General features: G+C 42.4%; 2 protein-coding genes across 6 annotated transcripts; both read right to left on the reverse strand.

Moving 5' to 3' along the window:
• Nucleotides 1-1,863: 1,863 nt before the first annotated feature.
• Nucleotides 1,864-8,788, reverse strand: LOC117039046. Of its 4 annotated transcripts, XM_033136083.1 has the most exons (6): nt 8,426-8,653; nt 7,889-8,001; nt 7,218-7,237; nt 5,041-5,131; nt 3,749-3,870; nt 1,864-2,801 (listed from the first exon to the last, which is right to left on the reverse strand). In XM_033136083.1, exons 2-6 carry the CDS (start codon nt 7,953-7,955, stop codon nt 1,929-1,931), a joined length of 1,173 nt encoding a protein of 390 aa, XP_032991974.1. In that variant the 5' UTR covers nt 7,956-8,001; nt 8,426-8,653; the 3' UTR covers nt 1,864-1,928. The 4 variants fall into 4 exon arrangements, with proteins under 4 accessions (XP_032991974.1, XP_032991976.1, XP_032991975.1 ...); XM_033136085.1 differs by lacking the exon at nt 7,889-8,001 and having other exon boundaries at nt 8,426-8,487; XM_033136084.1 differs by lacking the exons at nt 7,218-7,237; nt 7,889-8,001; nt 8,426-8,653 and adding an exon at nt 5,388-5,599.
• Nucleotides 8,789-13,126: 4,338 nt separating this feature from the next.
• On the reverse strand, nt 13,127-23,471 carry ANP32E (acidic nuclear phosphoprotein 32 family member E). 2 transcript variants are annotated; one of them, XM_033174584.1, is made up of 7 exons: nt 23,319-23,455; nt 19,590-19,739; nt 18,571-18,693; nt 17,000-17,165; nt 15,909-16,081; nt 14,397-14,449; nt 13,127-13,206 (listed from the first exon to the last, which is right to left on the reverse strand). In XM_033174584.1, the coding sequence occupies exons 1-7, from the start codon at nt 23,370-23,372 to the stop codon at nt 13,137-13,139; spliced, it is 789 nt and encodes a 262-aa protein (XP_033030475.1). In that variant the 5' UTR covers nt 23,373-23,455; the 3' UTR covers nt 13,127-13,136. The 2 variants fall into 2 exon arrangements, with proteins under 2 accessions (XP_033030475.1, XP_033030476.1); XM_033174585.1 differs by having other exon boundaries at nt 13,129-13,204; nt 14,392-14,449; nt 23,319-23,471.
• Between the last annotated feature and the right edge of the window lie 3,525 nt (nt 23,472-26,996).

Here is a 26,996-nt window from a genome sequence, read left to right on the forward strand (position 1 = left end):
CGGGCTGGACGGGTTGGATGGGTTTTTCTTTAGTTAGAGTTAGATCGCGGAAGATCATTCGGTTTAGCCTTAGTTAGGTTTTCTTTAGGTTAGCCTAGGGTTAGGCCCGCGGAAGATATTTCGGTTTTAGTTTATTTAGTTAGCCTCGCGGAAGATTGGGCGCGCAGGGTCTTTAAGTTTAGGAGAACTTAGCTTAGGGGACGAGCCTACGCGGGTTCTGCCGAAGCCACTAAAGATACTACCGGTGTCTGTCTTCCTTTGGGGTTAACGGGGGAGTAAAGTAAAAATTTTAATTTTCTGTAAATCGGTCCGCCTATTCAGAGTCAGGGTACAAATTTTATTTCACGAGGCAACGTTTCTTTAAAGAAGGCAACTAGGAACTCACACACCATCAGAGTCTTCAATTGGCTTACTCATCATCCTTCAGACTGTGAGGCTTGGCCGGCGACCGTGCTCAAAAGCACGCGGAACGCTGGCCACTTTCCCTGCAACTGGTACCTCGTGCATAACCAATCCAAGGCCGTGCACGAGGAGCTCCAGCAACCATACCCCGACAATCTCTTACTTAATATGTTTCATTTCAGGAGTCAAAGTGGGTTCTGCAGATCAGAGAGACATGCAACTTCTTCTCCTCAAGCACTTTGAAGAGTTTACATGCAAAGTACTAAAGAGGTATTATTCTTTCGTCATTCAGGCTAAAGGCTCATTTTCCTCCCCCAAACCCGATTCATGTAGAAACACAAGTGTGACCAAAAAAAATCCCAAACCATAGTTGACACCATAAGATGTAAATGTAGTACTTTTAAAAGTACTGTATGAAATTATGAAAGCATATTTAAGGATAAGTAAGAGCCTTAAAAAAAACTGTTGTGAGTTTCCTCTGAAACTGAAATTGGCCTAGCTGGAATGTGACTTACAAGATTTTGCCTTGTTTCACATTAATGGTGATCACACCCACCCACCTTCTTGTTGTATCTCTGAGTTCCAAGTGATTTGTTGCATTTGAAGTCAATAATGTTAGAGTGGTTGATGATTCCAACTGCACAAATAAAAGGGGGGGACACACACCTAGCTTGCCAGTAGTACATGTGAAAAGGATCTTGGGATCTTAGTAAACTACAAGCTGAACTTGAGTCAACAGTGTGATACAGAAGCAAAAAAATGCTAATGCAATTCTGGGCTGCATTATAGTGTCCTGATCAAGTTCTGGGCACCACAATTTAAGAAGGATGTTGACAAGCTCAAATGTGTGCAGAGGGTGAGCAAGATGATCAAGGGTCTGGAAACTAAGCCTTATGAGGAATGGTTGAAGGAGCTGGGTATCTTTAGCCTGGAAAAGAGGAGACTGAGAGATGTGATAGCCATCTTCAAATATCTAAAGAGCTGTCACATTGAAGATGGAGTAAGCTTGTTTTCTCCCACTTTGGAGGGTAGGACCCAAATTAATGGCTTCAAGTTACATAAAGGAGATTCCAACTAAACATCAGGAAGAATTTTCTGGGTAAGAGCTGTTTGACAGTGGGACAGTATCCCTCAGGAGGTTGTGGACTCCTTGGAGGTTTTTAAGCAGAGATTGGATGGCTATCTGTCATGGATGATTGAGATTCCTGCATTGCAGAGGTTTGGACTAGATGACCCCTGGGGTATCCTCCAACTCTACAAATCTACGATTTTATGATTCCTTCTCCTATGACTACTGTCATGGTGCATCTTTCTTACAAGGAACATTTTCCAGAGTAATGTCATTTATTAGGAATTATTTTAATATTTTTTCGGTTGTTTATCCAAAAACTTTTTCTAATACGAGTATAAACCAACATTATGATTTAAAGACTGATTAAGCCAAAATAAAATTACTAAACGTATTATCAGGATTTTTATGTAACAAAATAGCAACATATTTTTAAATTCAGCAATATTAGAGCTCTCTACTTTTGCGAGCCAGAAACTGTGGTTGAATAAACAATGTTATTTAGTGACTGTAGTAGTATTTGCTGCTCCAACAGCTTAATGAATAACTTTAATTCATCTAGGAGTTCATGCATGTAGGTGAGTTTTTCATCTTTTGACATGTTATTGGATGGGTCTGACAGGCGGTCTACCATGTTAGATAATTTCTCTTGAGATTTTAAGGTTTTCAGTTTAAGACTTACATTTCTGACCGACTGTGTATCTCTGGCTTCTCTTTTCTTTGGAAATGCTTCCATTTTTCTCCTTCTTATTTTCTGTTCTTTTGTGTTGATCAAAAATGTATCCTCAAAACTACCTTCTTTTTTATGAAAACTGGAAACGTTTCTCTTCATTCTTCTTGATAATGTACTCTGGGAGCTACTAGGGGTAAAATAAGAAGACAAACTGTAGGAAGAACTATAGCTATCAAAGGGTTTTGAAGAAACCAAGTGTGGCTTCCCTGGGTATGTTGATCTTCTTCTTCTTGTTCTTCTTCCCTTTAGTCCTAAGAGTTGTCCTTCCTTGACATTATAAGTGATGACTTCATTGACTTTTCTTCTTTTACGATCATTGGAATGTGTGAAAGTTGCCTGTGATTTAGACTCCTTCTCACCAGAATAGGTACTTCTTACACATCTAAGGATTTCTTTCTGTTCTATGGCTTTCTGGATTTTGTCTTCGCTATTCTGTATGTTTCTGATCCTACATTCTTGCCTTTTGAACCTTCTGTGAATCCAGTCCTGTCTGTCTGCAAACCTTGGTTTTGTACTTGTTTCCAAATGCTTTCTAAATCTTCTCCTTTTATTGGAAGGTTTCTTTCCCCTTTTGTTATGTGTCCAACGCTTCTTCCTCTGCAAAATGCCAACCATGACTTGAGTAAAACATCCATAAATGCTTAAGTTTGAAAGATTGCATTAGAAATAGATCAGGCACATACTCTGCACCTCCTAGGCCACTATGCTTGTTAGATCTCTGGAAAGATAGAAACTAAGACCCTTGTCTCCTATTTCTCCCTGTGGGAAAATATGGAACAAAGCCTCAGTCAGGCTCTAGGGTCTCTAGTACTCCTTCTCACATAGGGGCAGAGCTTGAAGCTCAACAGGGGAAAATGGCATATAAAAGAGAGCCCAATCAATCTCAGTTCTGTATGTGAACATTTCTCCTCATTTTTGGCCTGTCCACATGTGATTATTATTTAGCTGTTAATTCCTGTATTTTTATTAGACTGGAGTAGTCCACACCAGTTTGAATTAGACTGGAGTAGTTCATACCAGCAGGCTTATGTGTTTCTCATTGCCTTCTAATTTGTCAATTCTCTTATGCTAATTAACTACTAACAGGGCATGTTCACAGATGGTGGCATACAACTTAAAAATAAAATGCACATTTCTGCAGGGGTTTTTTTGTTCAAATCTGAGGGATCAAAAGTGTGTGTGTGTATGTTGCAAGGCCATGCTTCTCTATCCAGAAGCACACTACAAATAGTGATGAGCATGGCCAGAAAAGAAACAAAAGAACCGAGGAAGTCACAGGTGTTGAAATGGGTGTAGCGGAAAGTGACTGACCCACTCACCCACCAAAACTGTCTGCCACCCCAAGTGGAGTAGTTTGAAGCCCAATTTCCTGCAATTTATTGTATTATCCCTGAATCTGGTAAACTCAAATTTACAGGAGACAGCAATGTGACTGGTGTTTGAGGGTAACATCATGTGTATTACACAAATTAAATGAGAACACAAAACAGCTATAAACACGCAGTAAGCTCCAATGTGAACAAGCTCTTTATATCATGATTTACCTGCCATGTTAACTGCTTCCAAAGCACTGGTTTGCTGGGCTGCAAATCACTAAGAATTTTTGACACCACTTCATTTGATTCTTGAACAGCCTGGGGGATATATGATCCAAAGGGTGCCTCTACTGAAAGAAATTAATGTGAACAAAAGCCTGTTTCTAAGGACATTACTCTGAATCCTACTTTAAAAGCAACTGAATGAGAGCAGCAATGGCTTAAAGCAGTGGTTCCCAAACTCTTTTCTCCATGGACTACCTGAAAATTGCTGAGGGTCCTGGCGAACCACTTAAAGATTTTTCTGCCTGTTGTAGGAAATGTAATGTGTTTGCTCAGTGCTATATGATTTTTAATTGTATTTTTATTGCTTTGTAATACAATATAAGAAACAATATATACAATAAAGATACAATTAAAAATCAGTATTAATATTCCATACACAAGCAGAAGACTACCTGAATGAAGCTCAGACCAGTTTGGGAACCCCTAGCTTAAAAGTGTAATGCAACATTTTGGTAAAAGCAAACTTCTCCCATGACAACAGATGTTTATCATGCACCTTTTAATATAGTAGAAGTCCAACGAAGTCCAATGGGGTTACTGTCTCTAGTAGGCAGATTTTAAATTGTAACCTTTATATTATTTTTGTGGCCACTGCATGCCAATGACTGTTCTAGCCTGGAGTACCAAAATCCCTCTTGGAACACAGCTCTTCCTCCGAAACCTTCATTCTCTGTTCCTGCTACCCACATATGCCCCGTTTCTTGCCAAACAAGTCATTTAAGGCACCCCTCTCTTGATATTCCTCCTCTGGTGGTGTTGTGCCAGCTTCTTCTAATCTACCTCATCACCATCACCTGCTCCAGAAACACTACATTTCATGTGGCCTAGTGACAGTGGAGATTCTCTTCACTTGCAACTTTGCTTCGTTATCACACAAAAAGGTTTTCTGTGTCTGCAGGAATACAACTGCAGTCCTAAAGCTATACAGTACTCAAGAAATATAATATCTTAGATATCCCTGCAGTCAATACATTTGGGAAGTATTAGTGAAGACACTGGTTCAGCAATGTTAGGTTCAGCAATGTCTCAATTACTAGCAAGTTCCTTTAAAAAAAATCCCCAAGGCTTCTAACAAATACCTTGTTCACGTGTGTTATGGTTTCAGCCAGATCCAGCATAAATATATACCGGGTAGTTGGAAGTCTACATACATATATCCAGCATATTACAGTTATTTGGGAAATGCTGACCAATAATTTATAAGCACATCTGTGGTGGTGGTAAACATTTCATACCTGATTCTTTTTGGATGATGATAATATCAGGTTGAGCTTCTTGTGCCTTCATGGATTCGCTGGTAAACTTATCCATTTGTTTAACTCTAGCCTTAAACAAGCAAATTAAAACCACAAATAAAAGGGACTTGTAAAATACTGTGTTCACATTACTAAAAACTTTTGACAGTATATGTTTTCTGGCTCATAAATGCTTTCTTAAATTCAGAGATCTGTGTACTTTACTGACCAAGGCTGATACAAAATAAAATTCACAACTTTTTTTATCATAAGCGACTTCATAATTACTTAAAACATCAGGTCACCATGACGTCTTGGCAAATTTCAACATGGACATATTTACTTACGGTCCAGTTGTAAGGTTGGTGGGGTGATAACATGTAGGACAGAATAAACCAATAGGTACACCAATGCAAGGTCATAATACTTGTTGCTAGGCCAGTATCTCGTAAAAGATGTGATCTCAGGCATCAGTGGCACTGCTCCAAACAATTGGAATAGGAGTGTTAAAACCTCTTGTAGCTGTTTAATTTGCTGGAAATGATTTTCTCCGCTTTCTTAACAGTTCAAAGCAGCTGATAACCATAGAGAAATGCCATCCATAAAGCCAATTAACAAAAAAAAAGACATTTCAAGGAGGGTGTTGCATATTATCTTAAATTTTAGTTGATAACCCAAGTGTCAAGAACAGCTGGCAGAGGTATGCTAGATAATCCTTGATCTTCTGAGAGAGCAGCAATAAAAAAGATAATAGTAATAGTAATTATAATAATAATATATATCCCGCACATCTGGCTGGGTTTCCCCAACCACTCTGGGCAGCTCCCAACATTATATTAAAAACACGATAAAACATCAAACAATTTATTATTTATACCCCGCCCATCTAACTGGGTTTTCCCAGTCACTCTGGGCGGCTCCCAGCACATATAAAATAATAATAAAAAGTCAAGCATTAAAAACTTCAGTGTCTTCTAAAAGTCAGATAGTTGTTTATCCCCTTGACATCTGATGGGAGGGCGTTCCACAGGGCGGGCGCCACCACCGAGAAGGCCCTCTGTCTGGTTCCCTGTAACTTCACTTCTCGCAAGGAGGGAACCGCCAGAAGCCCCTCAGAGCTGGACCTCCGTGTCTGGGCTGAGTGATGGGGGTGGAGATGTTTCTTCAGGTCTACTGGGCCAGGGCCATTTAGGACTTGAAATGTCAGCACCAACACTCTGAATTGTTCTCGGAAACGTACTGGGAGCCAATGTAGGTCTTTCAGGACCGATGTTATATGGCAGTATTGTCCAAACTTTTTTCAAAGAGGGCCAGATTTGATGAAGTGAAGGGCGTGGGGACCAAGAAAAGGGCCAAGAATTGAAGTTCTTGAGCTTTTTTTATCCCAAGGTTGTTGAGGTTTTTTTTAGGATTTTACCCCAGGAAGTAAACTGCCACAAGGGCCAGATTAAACCGACCAGCGGGCTGGATTAGGCCCCTGAAACGGACTTTGGACATGCCTGTTATATGGTCTTGCTGGCCACTCCCAAATGACTCATCTTGAACACTCAGAAGGATAGCAACTGAAATGACTTCAAACAAGGGGATGAACAAAGCCAGCCCACCCATGAAGCGAGTTGAGGCAGCTGCCTCGGGCGACAGAAACCCAAGAGGCAGCGCGCCCCACGGCCAGAGGATCAAGTGGTGCTGGTTTCCAACCAGATCTCACCCCAACTCGCTGTCGTTGCTACCTCACGACTCAAGAAAAGGAGGCTGTGGTAGCACAGCACCTTCCCGTCTTCTCGCCTCAGGTGACAAAATGGCACATGATGCCATCCCCGAGGATGAGGGAAGTTCAGCAAGCCATGTAGCGGGTCCAGGATGCCAGGCTGAATTTGGGCCCCAACCAGCAGCCCTGAAAATAATGCATCATGGAGGCCCAAGAGCCTTTCAGATTTCTAATGCCAGGCTTGCTGGACAGCCTAGCTTTTGGGAGTGGATTTCCCTCCAAAAGATCTGAAGATAATTCCTGCAAATCACATCTTGTCTAGGCTTAGCTCCTCAGGCATTCTGGATCCCTTCCAAGTTGAATATGGAGCACTCCTAATTTTTATTTCTCCAATCTCACCCCCCGCTCACATAAAATAAAACAAATGTTTTAACTTGTTGCTTTCTAGGAACAGGAAAGAGGTTTTTACCTGATACCTTACCGAGTTACCTAGGGAAAGGAAAAATGGGGAGAGTTGCACAATTTAACAAGACAATGGCAAGAAAGATGACTTTACACACTTCTTCATACAGAATTGATTTAAGAATCAAAGCAGAATCATCATCCTTTTAAGAAGGGTTGACATGAAATAGCTGATGGCTGAACAGTTTGACAATTTGATTTTATTACAGGTATACCAACTTAAAACAGTTGCTCTGAGAATGTACCATTTTACATGTCTTCAAATCTTTTAATATATCTTGCTATTTTCATTCTGCACTCTCACAGATTATTATTTTTTGCAAATTAGGGGTATGACCCAAAGTTAAGCATGAATTGCAGAGCAATTCGATGTATATAATTCAGAATGTCAATGGAACTTAACTCAGTCACAAACATGTTTAGGGTTCCAAGCTTAATTTCAATATATAGAGAATGTGGGTTTTTTGTGTTTCTCATTGAAATAATGGTGTTTTGGCTGGTTAGTCGACCCGCACACATTATTTTCTCTTTCACAGTGAGAAACAGCGATTTATTCACAGCTGGGTGACTCATGACTAAATTGCATCACTTGTGGATGGACTACTTTTCAGGTTATTTATTCCCCTTAATGAACTATTTCTACCTCAGTTAAAGATACTTGCCTGCGCAAAACCTTACCTGAAATGAGGTAAAAAGGAGAAATTAACATAAAAAAGACAAAGGCGAATGTCTCCCTAGTGGCCATAATCCTCAAAACAGTAGGTGAGAAGAATGAGAGGAATAGTAGGAACCTTTAAAAGACAAGGGGGAAAAGATGAAAGTTAACATTTTAATGAGGGACCCAAATTCCTTAGAAATGTGTATTTCCTTATATTGATCTATTTTTAAAAAAGCAAAAATTGACACGTGTGTAAGGATTAGTTTTAAGATCCAATCAAAAAGGGAGTTATTTTCAGTCAGGATGGAAGGGTCGCCTATTCAGTGGTTTTGCCTGCTTGAAAGTCTGGGCTAAAAGCTCATTTTCATGTACAGTAGTACAGTAGTACTTGGGGGGGGGGGGGGGAAAACGCAGTGGTAATAAATAGGCGGTGCTTGGTTTGTTTAAAGAAGTGTCTAATGCCCATTCTGGAATTCGTTAACCACAATTGCTTCAAGAGGCTGGCAGGCGAGGGGACAATTCTGAGGTAAAAAAAACAACACAAAACCCGAGCGCACCTGAGGTAACGACGGTTGGAAATGCGCGGGAAAAGCTAGATCTCCCTCGCGCACGACTTCAAAGCCTCCCACGCCTCTTTCTTCCCCTGCCAACAGCAGCTGCGCCGCTCGAGGCTCGGATTGGACAGGGGGCGGGAGGGAAAGGGAGACTGCGACAAGCGCCAGCCAATCCCCGGCGACGCACGACCCCTGCTGCTGCTCTGAGGGAAACCCCGAGCGAGAAGCGACGTTTGTTTGTGTTGTGTCGATCGTTGCCGCTGGCGTCTTCTTCCCGCCTTCTCTGAGGGAGTCTTGGCCACGGAGCTTCCGGTTTTCCTCTGCCATTTTGAAATGCCCCATTTCCAGGACGGAAGTGGAGGCTGCCCGTAGAAATCAGTGGGGGAAATGAGACTCTGCTCGTTTTGTGTGCAGTTCTCTTGCATTACAAGTTTGCAATCCATTATGCTTGGATGGCAGACAACTTTGCAGTGTAGTAATAGTTCACTGAATCCCAGAGGCAGGGAGTGGTTTCAACAGCCCTGCAATGCAAGCCATCTTGATTCTTAATGACCCCAAATATTTCCTCTGCAGAATGAAATATCTTTGGGGGGGGGGATCTCTCCCAGTAGTTCTTTTCACTCCAGTCAAAAGAAACATGTTGTGTATGAATAGGGGAGCTGACAATGGTTTCAGAAACTGGGTATTTGTCATTGCAAAATAATGACTCACACTGGCCAAGGTGAAGTGATCTGCAAACCTTATCAGATATCTTGACAGTAGACAAGCCCAGGCTTTTTTTATTGTACCGGTAGACTGCCTTTTTCTGTGATCCTTGCATGTGGTCTTTTTCTATAATCTTCTCAGTACACAACCACACCCCTTATATTTCTGTATTTCCCAGTGGCCATTTCTGAGGATATAGACCAATTAGGGCTACTGGTTAAATGTATGGAAAGCCAGCCCTTTGAAGAAAAGTTGAAGGAGCTGGGCTATGTATTAGACTGAAGGGAGATATGTTTAGGCTCTTCAAAGACCGCAACTGTGCTCACCACACATTCAGAAGAGGGCAAGATCAAGTGGGCTTAGGATATGTGAGGGTAGATTTTGGCTAAATATAAGGAATCTTGACTACTACAATAGCAGATTGGCAATAGGGCAAACTAGCCAAAGTGGTGGAGGGATTGCAGGCCTCCAAATTTATAGGAATCTGCCTTGCAATGAGTCCATCTAGTATTGCCTGCACTAACTGGTAGCATATTCCATGTTTTCGGACAACAATTTTTTCTGGAAATGCCAGGGATTGGGCTAGACAGCATCACAATACTTTCATAGGGGTTTGCAGGCTAAGTAACTATGGTAAACCCCAATGGATCTGGGCCCTCTGGGGTGTATAGGAAAGTTCTCAAATAAGGATTGAGTCAGAACACTTCCCTTCCAAGTTTTCAAAACAATAATTTTACTTCCAAGAAGTTCAGACTACCCCCCCCAATAACAAATTCTCACATTTTCAGATTGAAAATCTTTAATTTAAAATTTACATCACACGGGTGGGGAGGGCAGGGCAGGAGGAACACTCACATTCTGTTACAACTAAAATCCGTCAGAAGTGTGCTGTAGGTATTCGTTTTATTTAACACTGTCATGGCTTCCACCCCCCCTCCCAAAACACAGTTGCACAAAAACCAATTAGGTACCTCTAAGTTTGTGTCTTTTTCTCTCTCTTTAGAATTTGAAAAGGAATTGAACACACTATATACATACTGCCATATAAAGAGCATCCAAATAGGACAAATTGCTACAAAATATAAAACCCACCTTTACGTATTTTCATTAAAGAACCCACCAAGCCAAAAAAAAGTTATCCAGAGGCTCTGTAATACTCACCCCCCCACACACACCCATTTTAAAAAGAAAAAGTTCTATTCTGCTCACACACTAAAGCTGACAACTCAAAACTGTGGCAATGTAGTTAGCTGGTTGTTACATTTACTACATAAAAGATCCTTAGAGAAGTTGTAAAACTATTGAAATACTATGTATAACCATGCTGGTGCGCTTGGTTTCATTTTATTCCTCTGTAAAAAAACAACAACACACAAAACCCCCTTTCAGCCTTTTAAATGGTCAAATACAGACTAGTAGTAGTCATTCATTGAAGGTAGCTTAGGGAGGAAAAAATCTTCTAAAAAATCACTGATTCAGCCAGTGCAGGAGTTTGATGCACACTTGAGAGATCCCTCAACCACTAATTTTAAAATATGGAACTGGAGCAGAAGGAAATCTACTCCCATTGAGATGAATTGGGTTAAGCTGGCTGCTCAGTAGTTCTGTGGTGTCAATCACAGCTCAGATAGTACTATAGCCAGAAAACCTTACATGTACAACGTACAATAAATTAGTACAAGCCAGACCCAACATTTAAATACTCTCTTTGTAATGGAAGGGTTTTATTATTTGCCGAGCCTAACTAAATTAAAAACATAAGGGTATATGGAAAGGTGAGGGGGAATCTCAATTAATAAAAAGTAACTGCTTTTAAACACAGAACCAGCAGGACAACAGTATACACTTTTTAAAAGTTTCTAAGATTCATTCATACACAAATGTAACAGGATTGGAATAAAGCTTTACCAAGTCCTTTCAGCTAAGTCATTTTTTTAAAATCCCAAGTTTTTCTATTAAAATGCATTTTTGCATTTCCTTCTGTTCAAATGCCTCTTTAGTTAGCTGTGAATATTGGGGCGGGCGGGGGAGGAGAAATACTGTTTTGAAGAGCTTCTCAAATGCAGTGTCATCAAAACTTAGAGTCCAATGTCACATACTAAACATGCCAGAACGTGTGTCTAATGTGTTATTTATATTCACAGGCAACTGTAGTAAGAGGGGGGGGCAACTCCTATCCATCTATGTAAAAATACCCCTTTTTATCTAAACCCACATTAGCAACAGCTTCTCCTAAGCAGGACAGATAATAAAAAAATAGTATCTCTGGAATACAGCTGTGTGTTACTATTTGGGTAAAATATTTAACAATCCAAGTTAGTCTATCATTAAGTAAGAACTAAGAGTCCAGTATGTTTGCTGTTTTTTGTTGTTAAAAAGCAATCTGCAAAGAAGATCCATAAAAACCAGTTTTGTTGCCAGCACAAGGCTCATTGTCTTTGCTATGCTGACAGGGTGCGGTGAACAAATTTCTGAACGATTCTTGCCCAAAAGTTTTCCCACAGCATGGCCTGCACTTCTAAGGGAAGCAGCTGCAGGCCCATCATGAGCTTAAGGTTAGCATACAGACAGTTGCAAGGTTGGTCCACCACTCTCCACAGCCCTTTTCAGGACACCTTTTGACAACAGCCAACCTCACTGCTAGCTTCACCGAGGGCAGGGAAACAGCAAGGCATTTCAATGACCCTTTCCCAGAAGCAAGCTGCTTGCCCACCCTCCCCACCCCAAATGTTGTGCTCTAGGCCTCGCCATGTGGCTTAGTCTACCTGCCAACTGTTCCCATATTTAATGATCACCTGAAAAGTTTCAGGGTTTAAAAATAAAAAATGGGGGGGGGGGGTCCCTAGAATTTGCATCAGAAATATGAATCCTGTTTCCATCTAGAGGAATATAATGATCAGAAAGATAACACAAACTTGAAAGAACTTTTAAGCAAGCATTTCCAGGTTATTGGTGTGGGTGTGAATAAAATGTTGGTTTTGTTTTCTCTCTTAAGTGTTTTGGGTCTCGCCTTTTCCAAAGAGCTCTGCTCAATCGGGCCAAAGCCAGGTCTAGTTCAGTGGAGAACCAAATGCCTATGGGAAGCCCACAAGCAGAACACAAGCACAACGGCATCCTCCTCATTTGTGATTCCCAACAGCTGGCATACGGGGCATTCTGTCTCCAACAGTGGAGGTAGGACATAGCTTTATATCTTCTGTGAATTTGTCTAATCCTCTTTGAAAGCCATCTAAGTTGGTGGCCATCACTGCCTCCTGTGGGAGTCTTTTCTCAACATCGAGAACAGGATGGGCCTTGGGCCTGATTCAGTACGTCTCTTCTTACATTCTTATGGAAAAAGTTAGACTCAAGAGAGCTGATCCCATGCTTTCCATAGTTACATAGATATTTTTTTTAAAAAAAAATGGGAAGGTGTGTGTGTGTGTAAAGTGTATGAGAAAGCAGAGGAGCGAAGACTTCACCTGTTTGTGCATTCTTCAGATGTCCTTTTAAAATAAGCCAATTGTTATTATCCAAAATTCCTGACTTCATGCAGCCTTCGGTGCACCTCATATATGAGCCTCTCTAAGGAAGAGCTGGATTATCACACTGCAGTGGATCTTACCTCAGTGTACAATCCTTAAAAGTCTGGATTAAATTAGTTAAATGTTTTGCTTTAACTGTTACTAGAACTAACAGCATGCTCACATAAAAATGGGGGGGGGGAATCTGGAGAAAAATGTTTCTAGGGGAGGTGAGGGCTGGTGGGGGGGGGGGAGACAACTGGTTCAGTGATTAAAAAGGGATGAAACAGTGTTCTCTCTGCACATGATCCAGAGTGGGCTATTATGTCTTAGTTGGAATGATAAAAAGGGCAAAAAGAGTAAAAACACACTTCCTATAAAAAGTTAACACATTAATATCTTCTGTGGGGATAGCTAGGATACATGGAGACATACAAGTCTGCATATCGCTATTGCGTATCCTGCAACAAAAAATGCATCTGGTCCTATTTTTCCCCCCCTACAACTTAATCGTCGTCATCATCTCCCTCATCTTCTGCTGCACGTTTTCTCTTCTCCCCTCTGACGCCTTCCGCTGCAAAAAGGAAAGGAGCATGTTCACTTATGTTAAAGCTAAGGCTAAGCAGACTGCAGCATGTCACACACACTCTGCCTTATTTCTACCTCTTCTGGACACTTAAACCTAGTTTATCAAACACAAATCAAATATCTTGACATGAAATTGGCTAAACAGAAAGAAGAAATTGTGCCGTCAACTGTTCAATGTATCAGAACAACTGGCATATTATCTCTTTCTATTTTAAGTAAAAAAAATTACAGATCAGATGTTTTCCTAAAGGCAATGAATCAGTTACGGTATTGTTAGTTTTCCCCCAAAGCAGCCCAGGGAACAGAAGTTAAAGGGTACTGAGAATTCTCCACTGGAGACCCTCACCCAAATTAATTCCCCAAATTTTGTGAGCTGGTAACTTGGGTGCTTTGGTTTATAGTGTAGATACACCCCAAGACAAAACTAAACAACCTCAAAAGGACATCGGCTGTATGGTGACCTGAGGGGTACCAAACAACCCCACAACTCCTGTTTTTCCAGCATCATCTGGAAAGACAATGGGAGGATCTATGAAGTCTTCAGGGCAATGTCTTATGTGGCTAATGGGTCATGTATTGAGGTCTACTTCAGCTCTTGTCTTTTGCTGTACAGGAAGATAAGCACTTCAGTAATAAAAGGAGGCTATTTCTAGCGGACCACAGAAAAATCTCTCCCAGAAATCCCCTTCTGTTGTGGACGAATTATAGAATGAAAGCCGGATGTTACAGTAATGAAAACACTAATTTAACACTTCTATTTGATTGCACCAACTTACAACCTCTTAGGAAAAAACAGTTCAGCTGTAACAACTTTATAAAACCTAAATATAGGTTGGGGGAAAAATTACGGTATCAGCTATTTAAAGCAGAGGTGGCTAACCTATGGTCCTTCAGATGTTCTCAGCTCCCATCAGCTAGCATAGCCAATGGCCTGGGATGGTGATGGGAGTTGCAACCTCAAAACTTCTGAAGGGCCACAGGCTCCCCTCCTCTGATTTACATCAAACGAGTATAAATTCAACTTATGTTGGGTTCAGATGACCCCTTCCTCCAATGGAAGGCGGTTCCTTAAAGCCAGAGGAAAGGAACCTTTTGGATCCGAATTAGCAAGTTTGAGATGTTTTAAGAATTCAAATGCAACTTAATTCACATGCAGTTGAATATGAAACTTACCTTCTTCTTCTTCTTCATTCTCCTTCTCCTCTACGTAATCATCATCATCTTCTTCATCCTTAAGAGGGAAACAAGTTGATGGTCTCAGAAGTTCAGTATGATTTACAAAGTGAAACCAGTACTCCTAATCGCATTCTAATAAGGCTGCAAGACATGGCATTCCCAAACTGTTGCATTCTATAAAAAGCAAAGCCAAATTTCTCTGTGCTCAACTAAGGAAAAAGTCAAAAAATGGCTAAGTCAAAAGTAAAAAATGGCTAAGTCAAGAGGGCCAAATAATTCCAAAACACTTGGGAGTTGTTTAACAACACACTATTAGAAACTCAGGTGTATATCACAGATCAGGAAATGTACCTCAAGGGCCAAGAAGACGCCAGCATCAAGCAGTCAAAGAAGCTATTAGAGGCAAGGCGGCTTCCTTCAAAAAACCAAAGTCTTGTCCAAATGAAGAGAACAAAAAGGAACACAAACTTTGGCAACAAAAAAAGTGCAAGCAGACAGTAAGGGATGATAAAAAAGAAAACATTGCTAAAAAAACATTAAAACTACCAATAATAAGTTCTTTAAATATATTAGTAGCAGGAAACCCTCTAGGGACTGACAAGGGAGTGAAAGGAGTTGTAAAGGAGGACAAGGAACCTGTGTAGAAACTGAATGAATTCTTTGCATCTGTCTTCACAACAGAAGACTAGATGGGCCATTGGTCTGATCCAGCTGGCTCATCTTATGTTCTTAAATTTTTACAATTTAGAGAAGCCAATTACAAAAATAATATGCAATGGACAAACTGTTTGCTACTGATTGCAGGATTTCTCTGGTGTGCAGGGATAATATAGCCAGCGTCTTCAACCTGCCTTGACATGCACCTCAGCAACATATAGCTAGAATCAAGTCAAGTATCTTGTCTTCCTGTTTCACTGCTCATTTGCTTATCTTGTTCTCAATTTGTACTCTTGGGACTCCTCACTAACTTGTCCTCAGCCATTTCATTTCCCACTAGGATTCATATTCCCTTCACACATCTGCACCATTTGTGGAGCTGAGCCCCCAATGAAGAAAACACTGGTTTTGTCAGGATCTATAAAGTACTTCAGATGGGGGTACATTTTTAATGCAAAGTAACAGTTCCTGAGTTCTATAATGATAATTTCTCAGTCATGGGATTGTGCACTTATTCCCATCTTCCTCTGATGAATCTTTACCTGTTTCCGAAGGTTCCTTGATCTCATCCTAGTAACATCCTAGTAACTTTTAGTCTTCTGTCATTTGCAGCTTGGTTGATTTATTTTGAACAGTCCCATCAGCAGCATTCTCTTGCAAAATAGGCTAGAGTCCAAGATCTCAAACCACAGCTTTTGCTTCAACGATATATATGCCGGCACATTTATAAAATTTCTATGATTTCTGTGCTGTTAATGGGAGCGTGGCGTGGACAAAATATACTCTTTTCTGCATAGCATGCACCAATATCAAGGTTAGTTTTGGAACTTGGGAGGGAGGAAGAGCATAAAATTTACCTGAATCTCTTCTTTCATTAAGTACGAGAGGCCCACTTCTTCCTCATCTTCCTCGTCTTCACCTTCACCCTCCCCCAAGTCTGAGGCATCGTCATCTTCCTCATCATTCTCTTCATATTCTCCTGGGGGACCAGCTTTGTCCTCATCTTCTTCATCCTCATCTTCATCCCCATCTGAAGGAAAGGTAACGCTAATGAGATGCACATGGCATGTGCTTCCAACTTCTGACACAGAATTTACAGGTTCAAACCCACAAATTAAAAAAACAAGCACACGGTACAGTCTTCCTGGGACATGACTACTTCTGAATGCATTGCAGCAGTTTGCAGGATTGGATGCTCAAGAACAGGGGTCAGCAAACTTTTTCAGCAGGGGGCCGGTCTACTGTCCCTCAGACCTTGTGGGGGGCCGGAATATATTTTTTTGGGAAATTAATAAACAAATTCCTATGTCCCACAAATAACCCAGTGATGCATTTTAAATAAAAGGACACATTCTACTCATGTAAAAACACGCTGATTCCCAGACCGTCTGAAGGCCGGATTTAGGTGATTGGGCCGGATCTGGCCACAGGCCTTAGTTTGCCTACCCATGCTCAAGAACGTCCCCACCTGTGCTATCATGTCAAGGAGGATTTCTGTTTAGCCTTCATTCCAATGTGTGTGTGTGTTTTTTTTTGGGGGGGTGAACAACATTTCCAAACGTGATTCTCCACCTGCATTCCCAGGAGGACTATAACACATACAATTTTTTTGGAATGTATAGATCAGTTCAACATCCAATCAAATGTTAGCTCTTTTCCAGACGTTAGAACAGCGATTCTAGAAACAAAACAGAATATATGAATGGCTCTTACGTTATATATAGCAAACAATTTTTTTAAAAACCAACAAAATGTATTCTTTATGTGACATTTATGTTTTGCTGCTAGGTGCATTTTAAGTCTTTTTGGCACATATATAAAAAGTATAGTGTGAACAGTGAATGTTAAACCACACAACTGGCATGCCATTTGCTCCAAGCCTGTGACTTGATTTCCAACCTAGAAAGGGTGTAATAACTAATCACCAGACACGTTTACAAAGAGTTACCTTCATCCTCTTCATCTTCTGAGTCGGGGGCCTCATTATCCTCCTGATCAAACCCATCTAAATACGTAATTTGCTGGAGCAAGTCAAACACGCTTTCTCTGTAATCCTCCAGGTTTGTGATCTCACAGTTAAACAAATCAAGACTCTTCAAATTCTTAAGATTTTGCTAAAAAGAACAGAACGACACATTAGATTTCTACGTCAACAGAAAACACCTTTTAACGACACTTGTAGATGCTTCATTATTAGGCCTGCCAACTTGGCACAAATGTTGGTAGCCCACTCTGTAACATTACAGCTGCAATCTAGGAATAAGCCCTAATTAACTTACTTCCAAGCAAGCGTGGGTTGGATTGTGCTTTATTTTATATACACACACCCCACAACTCCACAAACTCGACGTGACTTACAAACATAAGCAGGCAAACATCAGTGAATTTTCTAACCCTACCACTGAGCTAGAACAGTGGTTCTTCACAAAAAATTGGCCACTGCCCCCTTGGACCTATAAACTCATCCCCAGTGCCCCCTACCCTATAAAAAGCATTAATCAGAATAGTGGTTTCCACAACCCACTAGGGAAGATAATAATAGAGATATAGAGATTTCCCTATATATTTAAGTTGTGATTCTGGGTAGGTGACTCTGTTTTTAACACTTCCACAATATTATCATTATTTATTAAATTTCTACACCGCCCTTTGTAAGAGGATCACAGGGCAGTTTGCAATATGAAAACACAAAAATACATACCATAGTAACAAACAAAAACAATTAAATGCCCTAAACAGCTTAAAAGGCAATAGATTGATTACTTAGCTAAAGGTCTGGGAGAAGCGGAATGTTGTTGCCTGGCGTCTAAAGGTATGTAACAAAGGTAACAAGAGAGCCTTCCTGGGGAGAGCATTCCACAAATTGGGAGCCACCACAGAAAAGGCCCGTTCTCATGTTGCCACCCTCTGGACCCACCATGGAGGGGGCACATGCAGAAGGACCTCAGAGGATGTTTGCAGGATGCTGGTGGTTCTATATAGGGAGAGGCAGTCAATAAATTCCTTCAGTACTCTTAATAATTTATTCATGTAGCAAGGCAGTTGTTGGTAAAAGAGCTCTACTACGAAGGTGGAGTTCCAGGCTCCAGTTTGATGGAGGCAAAACTGATTTAACCACTCCATGCAAATTGTGCAACAACATGCAAAATAGTCGCAGCTACCCTTCTTAATTCTGATCTGTCCATCTCCTGTCCAGAATATGAACCACTAAAGACATCTAGACTGTCCTTCATAAATTATGCCGACTTCCTTTAGTATTGTACTTTAAACTCTGTTTATGAGATTTGTGCCTTTATATACCTGGTTACAAGCAGAGAAACATTTACCAACACCTATTATGCAATCATGCCATCTAGTTACCCTGTCCAGCGATGCTGGGCTGAAATTATTCCAGGCTTCTAAACACCGCGCTCCTACACAAAGCTGCCAGTTTGAGTATGCTCCAGTGGACACAGCTACACTGATTTCTAAGTAAATATGAAATCAGACTACTTTGTATAAATACCGCTTTATACTTACAAGGGCTTCCACGGTGCTGAGATCTTTGATTTTATTACCACTCAGATTTAGGTATGTGAGATTCGGACATCTCTCTGCCAGGACTTCCAGGCCTCCAGAAATTAGATTATCGCTCAATTCCAGCTACAGTGCAGAAAAGTATCATATGATCAGGCAGATATTTTCCAACTTTTCCCATGTCTGTATTTTAGTAAAACCATGCAACTCTATGAATTTAAACAAGCCTTTTTTTACATGTTATCTGGGGATAGTTGATTGCATTTTGACTTCTTCAGAGCTAGACAAGAATAACAGTTCTAATAATCTTCCTCGCATCATTATCCAAGTTTGCACCTAACCTACAAGTATACAATCATCTCCCTGCAAGTTTAATTGTAACAATCTCTGCTCAGCCATGAAGCTTGCTGGAGTGGGCAGGGTGTATAAGCAAACAATGAAGGTAAATTTAATCCCTTTAAACTTGGAACTCTCTGCCCATTGCTATCAGGCAGTTGCCTTTGCTGCGAGTTTTAATCTGTTATTCGTCTATTGTCTTTAACTTTTCAAAACTATTAAATTATTGTTATTTTTTCTATTGATAATTTTTGTAAACAGCTTCAATATTTTTTTCCACTATCAAGCAGTATACAGTATAATTTTTACGAAATAAATAAAAAATAAAAAGTCATGTGCAAACATGTTTAAAAGGATATTGCCTGGAAAAACACCCAAAAATACAGACATGCAATTGAGAGCAACAAAGTGTCCTCAATATGTCCTGGACCACAACTCCCACCACTGCCGCAGCCAGCAGCACTACGCTGAAGGCGGCCAGGATAGTGTCAAGAGCAGGCCTGGAGAGACCTAAATTCATAAAGGAGCCGACAGGACCCGCACTCCTGCTATGCAAGCAGTATCGCTAACTGAGCTCAACAGGAATGGGCTAAATATACCCAAGGATTTAGGGAGCTAATCCTATGCGCCTGCAACCCACTGGCCAAACAGAACTAACTCATCTTTGCATTCTGGTCAATACTCACCTTTCGAAGCTTAGTCAAAGTGGGGAGCTTGGCGAGTGATGACAGCTCCACGTTGGCCATGCTGAGAAACTCTAGCTCTTTAAATGTGTCATTCAGACCTTCGATTTCGCCATTGCTAGACCGGCAATTGTCCAGAACCAGCTCAGCCACCTACAAAAACAGGACACAAGTCAATTTCATAGACCTTTTGAAATTAATGGACCTAACTTAAGAACATAAGAAGAGCCTTCTGGATCAGGCCTATGGCGCATCCTAGTTCAGCATCCCACTCACCCAGATACCCCAAAGGCGAACCCACGAACAGGACCTGAGCACAAGAGTGCTCTCCTCCTGGTATTCAGAAACATTTCTGCCTGACTGTGAAGGCAAACCATAGCCATCATGACTAGCAGCCACCGACAACCCTCTACTCCACAAAGAGTCATGTTCATTAATTTCAGTGGGTCCACTCAAGAATAAAACGTAGCCAAAGTAAATGCAACGAGTGCTACTCAAACTATGTACAGTGGTACGTCGAGTTACATATGCTTCAGGTTACATACTCCGCTAACCCAGAAATAACGCTTCAGGTTAAGAACTTTGCTTCAGGACAAGAACAGAAATCGTGCTCTGGCGGCGCAGCGGCAGCAGGAGGCCCCATTAACTAAAGTGGTGCTTCAGGTTAAGAACAGTTTCAGGTTAAGAACGGACCTCCAGAACGAATCAAGTACGTAACCAGAGGTACCGCTGTACTGAAAAGAGGCAGCAACATTTTTAGAACAAGCTTGATTTATTCCCACCCACCCCTCTTCCAAGAAACCAGAAATGCACAATTTAGTCAAGTTTAAAACAACACCTGGGTTACTTTTTGTCTTTACTCTCAACAATGCAGTTTGGTTGCTTTGCATTACTAACTGCCACAGGAGCTGTTATCTCTTCAATGCTTAACCTGAAAGGAGCGGGGAGGAAGGGAAGGAAGACTTTCCCTGCTGTCAATCAACTGCAAAAGGGGCGAGACAGAGCAAGTGTTTGTCCTGACCTAAATGCAGGAACATCTGCTGGAGCCAGAGAGTCGTGAGTTGAGCAGCAGGGAATTGGAAAAGGCCACAAGGGTGTTGACTCTGCTTCTTGAAACAACACATGGCAGTGGAATTATAACTGAAGTTTAGCCAGGCCACCGCTGCCCCAGCCCCAGCAGAAAGCAAATTGTGATCTTTGATCACAACAACTGAATTTGACGTATTTCATAAGAACATAAGAGCCTGCTGGATCAGGCCAGTGGCCCATCTAGTCTGTTCTCACAATGGCCAACCGGATGCCTGTGGGAAACCCGCAAGCAGGAATCGAGCACAAAAGCAACACTCTTCCTCCCCTCCTGTGGCTTCCAGAAGCATCCCTGCCTCCGATTGTGCATGGCTAATAGCCACCCATAGCCTGATCCTTCTCCAAGAACTTGCCAATCCTCATTTGAAGCCATCCATGCTGGTGGCCATTACTGCCTCCTGTGGGAGTGAGTTCCACAGTTTAACTATGTCCTTGTTACTTTATTATTTATTAGATTTATGTACAGCCCTTCATCATAAGATCTCAGGGCAGTTCACAAAATGTGCTTGCTTTTATCTGTCCCGAATCTTCACAAGATATCCACATGAGGGAGAAAAACTTTTTTCCTATCCACTTCCTTGACACCATGCGTAATTCTATATACAATTCCACCATATCGCCTCTTACTTGCCTTTTCTCTAAACTAAATAGCCCCAAACACCACAACCCTTCAGAAAGTCCACACAGATTTTGTGGGAAGCTGCTGAGTGAGTGGCTGGCTGGGAGAAAATCTAAAAAACGAGTTCCCCCAGCCCCACTCTCTATACCCAGGAGGTTTTCCCCAGCCTCATATCCATCCAAAGGCAGGGTGCAAAGAAGACACCTGAGACTTCTGTGCCAACCCAGGACTGCCCCCCTCCATTAGGAACCAGAAGGCACAAAAGGGGAAATATTTGCAACCAGTTTGGGTACATTTATGGCTTCAGCCAGCCACCACATCCCGTTCTATTTGCTGCTTCCTCTGTAGCTGGGAGTGAGCTTGGAGCAAACCAGGCCATGCAGTGTTACCTGTAATACTCTTTTGACACCAGCACTTCCACGGAAGAGACATTATGAGGCGGAGGAAGTTGCCAGCTTCTCTCTCTCCCTCCCTCTCTGGCAAGGCTGTTCTCTGCGAACTCCTGCCATGAACCTTAGCTTTTAGAGAGGGCGGAGGCAAGAGGGCGGGCGCTTTTGTCTCATCCCCACCCACCCACCCCCAGCGCGGAGCAAAAGGGACTCAGCCACAACGCAATCGCCTTATCTTCTGGAACCATTACGGGAGCGAGCTTGCACAGGGAAGCAAGCCGGGGGGGGGGGGCATATGACGCCAGCCATGTGCTCTCTCCGAGAGCAGGGCAGAACGGCACCCGAGGAAAGGGTTGGGCAAGACACGAATTATTAAAAATAAAGACGAGGCTTCATTTCTTAGTGCGTCAAAAATGCCTCGTTTAAAAAGGGCGCGTGTAGCATTAAAAAAAATAATCCTCCCCCATTGCTTTTTTGTGCAAGGCTACAGGAGAGCCCAAAAGCATCTGCGTAGTTGGGCTAAAATGGATTCGGCGTAAGCCCAGCGACTTGTTTATCAAGCAAGCAATCTACGCAGCCAAGTTAAACTAGCATAAATAAATGCCCCCTTTAACGACAGAATATTTTTTTTTAAAAAAAAAAAGTTTAAAGGGGGGGTTTCCCAGAAGGGCTCTCCTGAATATTTCCCCGGTGTGTTACAGAACAAAGGGGGCCCTCCCTAGTTTTGTTTTGCAAAAAAGACAACCCACCAACCCAGCCAAAGCCCGATCCTTTCCCCCGCCGTCGGCGAAAGGGGACGCGTGACCTAGATTTGACGGAAGAGCAGTTAACTAATGCAAAGAAAGCGAGGGAGGAAAACTTTTAATTCGGAAATACTTTCTTTTCTTACGCGTTGCGGGGGGGGGGGAATTCACGCTCTCCTAGCTTGGCGGTTACGTACATACATATATATTTAATTAACCGCTTTTGGGGCGGGGAGAGATGGCACCGAAGCATGACCCAGATTTCTATTTCTTTTTCCTTTTGCGCCCATCATGGGTAGAAGGCGGCGCCAGGAGCGGAAGAGTTAACCCCCCCATGTCCTCTTTCAATCACGGTTGGCAAATTTACTTAAGCTCGCCACGCAAACCCCCGTTTTAGAGGGGCAGAGAGAGACAAACCGGGCGGAGATGGGGGTCTGGTTTCCAGGCGCAGCTCCGGGAAGGTGGAAAGGAACAGCGCCAGCACGAAAGCAAGCAGATGCCATTATTTTAAAAATAAAACCTCGCCTTTGGGGAGACTTTGCATTGGATCGGATATGCAGCCCCCCCCCACTAAAGGAGATAAATTAACCCAAGTTGTCCTTTTGCAGAACGGGCTTTAAAGAGAGGAAGTCCAGCATGGCGAAAAAAAATAAGCGCGATCGAGTCCAACGCGCCCTTTCGTTCGCTCTCCAAATGCGCCCATCATCGCGCACTTTTAGCGCAATGGAGATTTCACCTCGCCAAGGCGGCAGCGTGGAGGAGGGAAACCCACCATTTAAAGAGAGAAAGGGATTAAGGAGAAGGGAAGGAGGAGAGCCGTTTGGGATATTCCGCGGTAGGAGGGGGAAGGGTTAAGGGATATTTTTTTTATTTTTATTTTGGAGTTTGTTCTCACCTTCTCGGGCGCCCGGTTCCTCATCTCCAGGTTGATGCGCTTCTTCATCTCCATCGCCCTCCCGCCTTTGCGCGCCGGCCCTGCTTTGGAAAAGCCCCTCTCAAAAAAAAAAAAAAAAAAAAGTGGAGGGAGGAGCAGAAAAAAAAAACTAGCCAAAGGAAGGGACCCCCCAAAATGGGGTGGAAATGTGTAAAAAAGGAAGGAACCCCGTCCTCTAAATCAACAAAAAGGAGCCGGTGCAAATGAAAGTTGGGAACTCCCAGGTGCTAACGCTGCTGCCGCGGCTCCTCTCCCAGCCCAGAGCCCCCCCACCCCCGATCCCTCCTCCTCCTCCTGCGAAACACGCAGCTCCTTTCCCTTCAATGGCCGCTCGCACACTGAGCCTCCATGACACGGCGCATGGGGCCCCCTGGCAGACGCCCCGCCTCCTCCCGGCCAGCCTCCCTTGCGCGCGCGCGCCCTTCAGGCTCAGCGGGAGGAGAGGCCGGGGCGCCCCTCCCTCAAAGCCGATTGGCCACGAGCGGAGAGAAAGCAGCCGCCAGTGGCTGGGCCCGGCGCCCATCGAAACCTTGCCTGCCGCCTTCCTGATTCTTCCTCCTCCTGCTGATGCCGCCGCGCTGTGTTTTCTTTTGTGTGCGCCTTCGGCGCGCTGGAAGTAACGCGCGGCTCGGGGAGGGGTCTCTGGGTTCGGCGGGGCTGGGTTGCGGCCATTGCAAGATCTGCTCGGCGAGCAAACGTCGGGGCTGGCACGCTGCCTTGCAGTGGCCTAAGAGTGCAGTGGCCTTTGCTGTTTTTTTTGCACGCAGTCTTCTGGCTCGCAACCAAGGACTTCTCCCTTCTCCCTTACTTCCATGATATACCTAAACATATAATATATATGAAGGATTATGGATCTAATCCAGTGGTTCCCAAACGTTTTAAGGTGGCTGTCCCCTTGGATTCCATAAATTCATCCCCACTGCCCTGTATCCGACCATATAGCAGTTCGCAGGACCCACTAAGGAAGATAAAAACCCAATAAAATTCAAAACAGGGACAATTAATTGCTTCTTTAGTCGAAATCTAGTTAAAAACAAATATAGTTTAGTTATTTCAACAAAATGGATGAACTTGATGCATGGATACCAGCTTTTCAAAGGCTGATTTAACACCTCCAGTGCCCCACTGCCATCCCAATGCCTCTTAGTGCCCACCCACGGAGGGGGGTTATACCACCCACATTGGGAGCCGCTGATATAATACCCTGTCTTTTCATTTGATACTCATGCAAAGAGCTGTATTTCTGGTGTCAAAGTTGCTCTGGGCTGTGCCATGTTTATTATCCTTTTTTTTTTTTAACCGGTTTGGATGTTTGTGTACAGTTCTCTCCAATTTATCTTGGGCTTTTATATGCATTCCCCCCCACCCACCTTTTGCTCCAAGGAGCTCAGAGTGGTGTGCACATGGTTCTCCCCCAATCATTAACCCCCACAGCTTCGTGGGATAGCTTAGGCTGAGAAGCAATGACACCCCCCCCCCAGTCACACCCTGTGAGCTTCATGGCTTAATGGGGATGTGAACCCAAGTCTGTCAAGTCTAAGTCTTACACTCTTCAGCACTGCACCATTGCACCACATTTAAAGTGCGTCTCCCCTGCCTCAAAAATCCCGGAAATTTGTTTTTTTAAGGGTGCTAGGAATTTTACCTGTTGAGTTTATCATTTATTGAATTTACTCCATGCTTTCTCTCCTCAAGGAGCCCAAAAAGAACAAAAACATTATTATACAGGTAAAATGTTCCCTGCAAAATCACACATCAAAACATCTAAAAGTGGTTGAAAATTTGTATTATGAGACAGGATGCTTCACTTGGTTGAAAGAATGGTGCTCATTGCAGGACCCGGATTTATTGGACCTGGAGGGTTTTGACAACTGGTGGGGCTGACATGCATATATGGTCTATGGGAAAGCTAAAATATTATCAGGAAATCACTGTTCGCTGTATGGGAGAAATACAGAAGCCTCCTTGAACCCAAAATTTCCCGATGGATTTCCCCAATAGAGGCCTGTGCAGTCAAGAGGAAAAATACCCAAGGAACATGGCCATCATATAAGTTACTCCTAAAGGAAGACGATAATTTAAACTAAAAAGTTTTGAGGAAATAAGGGAGTACGTGACGGATTGGTTTCAGTACCACCAAATATATGAGACATTCAAAATGGATAAACAAAGAGGTTTTGCCACAGAGACCTCTAGATTTGAATCCGATACAGTAAATTCCAAATCTAAAACACTCTCCAAAGCATACCAACTCCTTGATTGGGAAGTCAAGGAGGAGGAGGTCACTGAGGCTATGGTCAAATGGTCACAAGATTTTGGGTACACAATAACCATGAATCAGTAGGAGAACTTGTGGAAAATAGGTTGGAAATTTACAGCTTGTTATTCTTTAAGAGAGAACTTCCTTAAAATGCAATATCGATGGTATATAACCCCTTGGAAGCTCTCCAAGATGTATAAAAGTGTACCAAGCAATTGTTGGAGGTGTAAAGAAAAATTAGGGATGTGGTGGCAATGTAAAAAAATCAAGACATTCTAGGAGGATATCAACTCTGAATTGGGAAAAAATGTTAAATATAACTTTTAACATGAAACCAGAAGCCTATCTCCTGGGAATCACAGATTCAACTATCCCTAAAAAGGCAAAGGAAATATTTCTCTATGCTACGGTCACAGCAAGAATACTTACTGGGGCAAATTGGAAAAGTGATAAAATCCCTTCTAGACTAGAGTGGACTCAGAAAATGATTGAATATGCAGAATTAGACAATCTATCAGAAAGAATAAAGAATAAATCAAAGGAAGTATTTATCTCAAAATGGGAAGTCTTCAAAATTTATTTGAAAAATAGCAATGATAGTTTAAAGTCTGTAGCAGCATTTGAATAACTTCAGTAAGAATTTTAAGTTAGATGGAAAACTTAGGATGGAATACACAATATTAAAACCAAAACATGTTATGACATGGCAGTGAACAATTGATGAGATATAGAAGTACGGAGCGGATGGGAAGTCCGGTATATAGAAAGAAGAATATTTTTATGTTAAAAATATTGTAAACATTAATCAATGTCTTGTTGTCGTGGTGGTTGTTGTTTGCATGTTTGTTTATTGTTTTTTTAGTTGTCAGGACGTGATGGATATTTGTTTTTCTTTTTTGTGTTGTAATAAAGTGGAGGAAATAATAAACAAAAGCTTCCATCCCATGATTTCAGATTGCCTGGAAGAGTATTCTTCAGCTGCCAAATGCTAGGGTAAACAGTAATGTTTCCAAATTCCTGCTGAAAGTTGATGGTGGAGAGAGGCACGCCTTGTTATGGAGAGCAATTCCACAACTGGGGAACCACCACTGAAAAGGCCCCATCGCGAGGCAACAGCAAACCAGGCATCCTCTGAAGGCGGCACCACCCACCAGGTCTCACCTGCCAATTATAGGGGCCAAGATGTTTGGTCCTGGAGAAGGTCCAGGCTGTATCATATTTTTTCTGACAGGAGACAGCTTCCGTGTCATGTGGCCAGCATGACTAAGCCGCTTCTGGCAAACCAGAGCAGTGCATGGAAACGGCGTTTACCTTCCTGCCAGAGCAGTACCTATTTATCTACTTGCACTTGACGTGCTTTTGAACTGCTAGGTGGGCAG

This window comes from Lacerta agilis, chromosome 17 (genome assembly GCF_009819535.1).
Source record: "Lacerta agilis isolate rLacAgi1 chromosome 17, rLacAgi1.pri, whole genome shotgun sequence".
NCBI lineage: Eukaryota > Metazoa > Chordata > Lepidosauria > Squamata > Lacertidae > Lacerta > Lacerta agilis.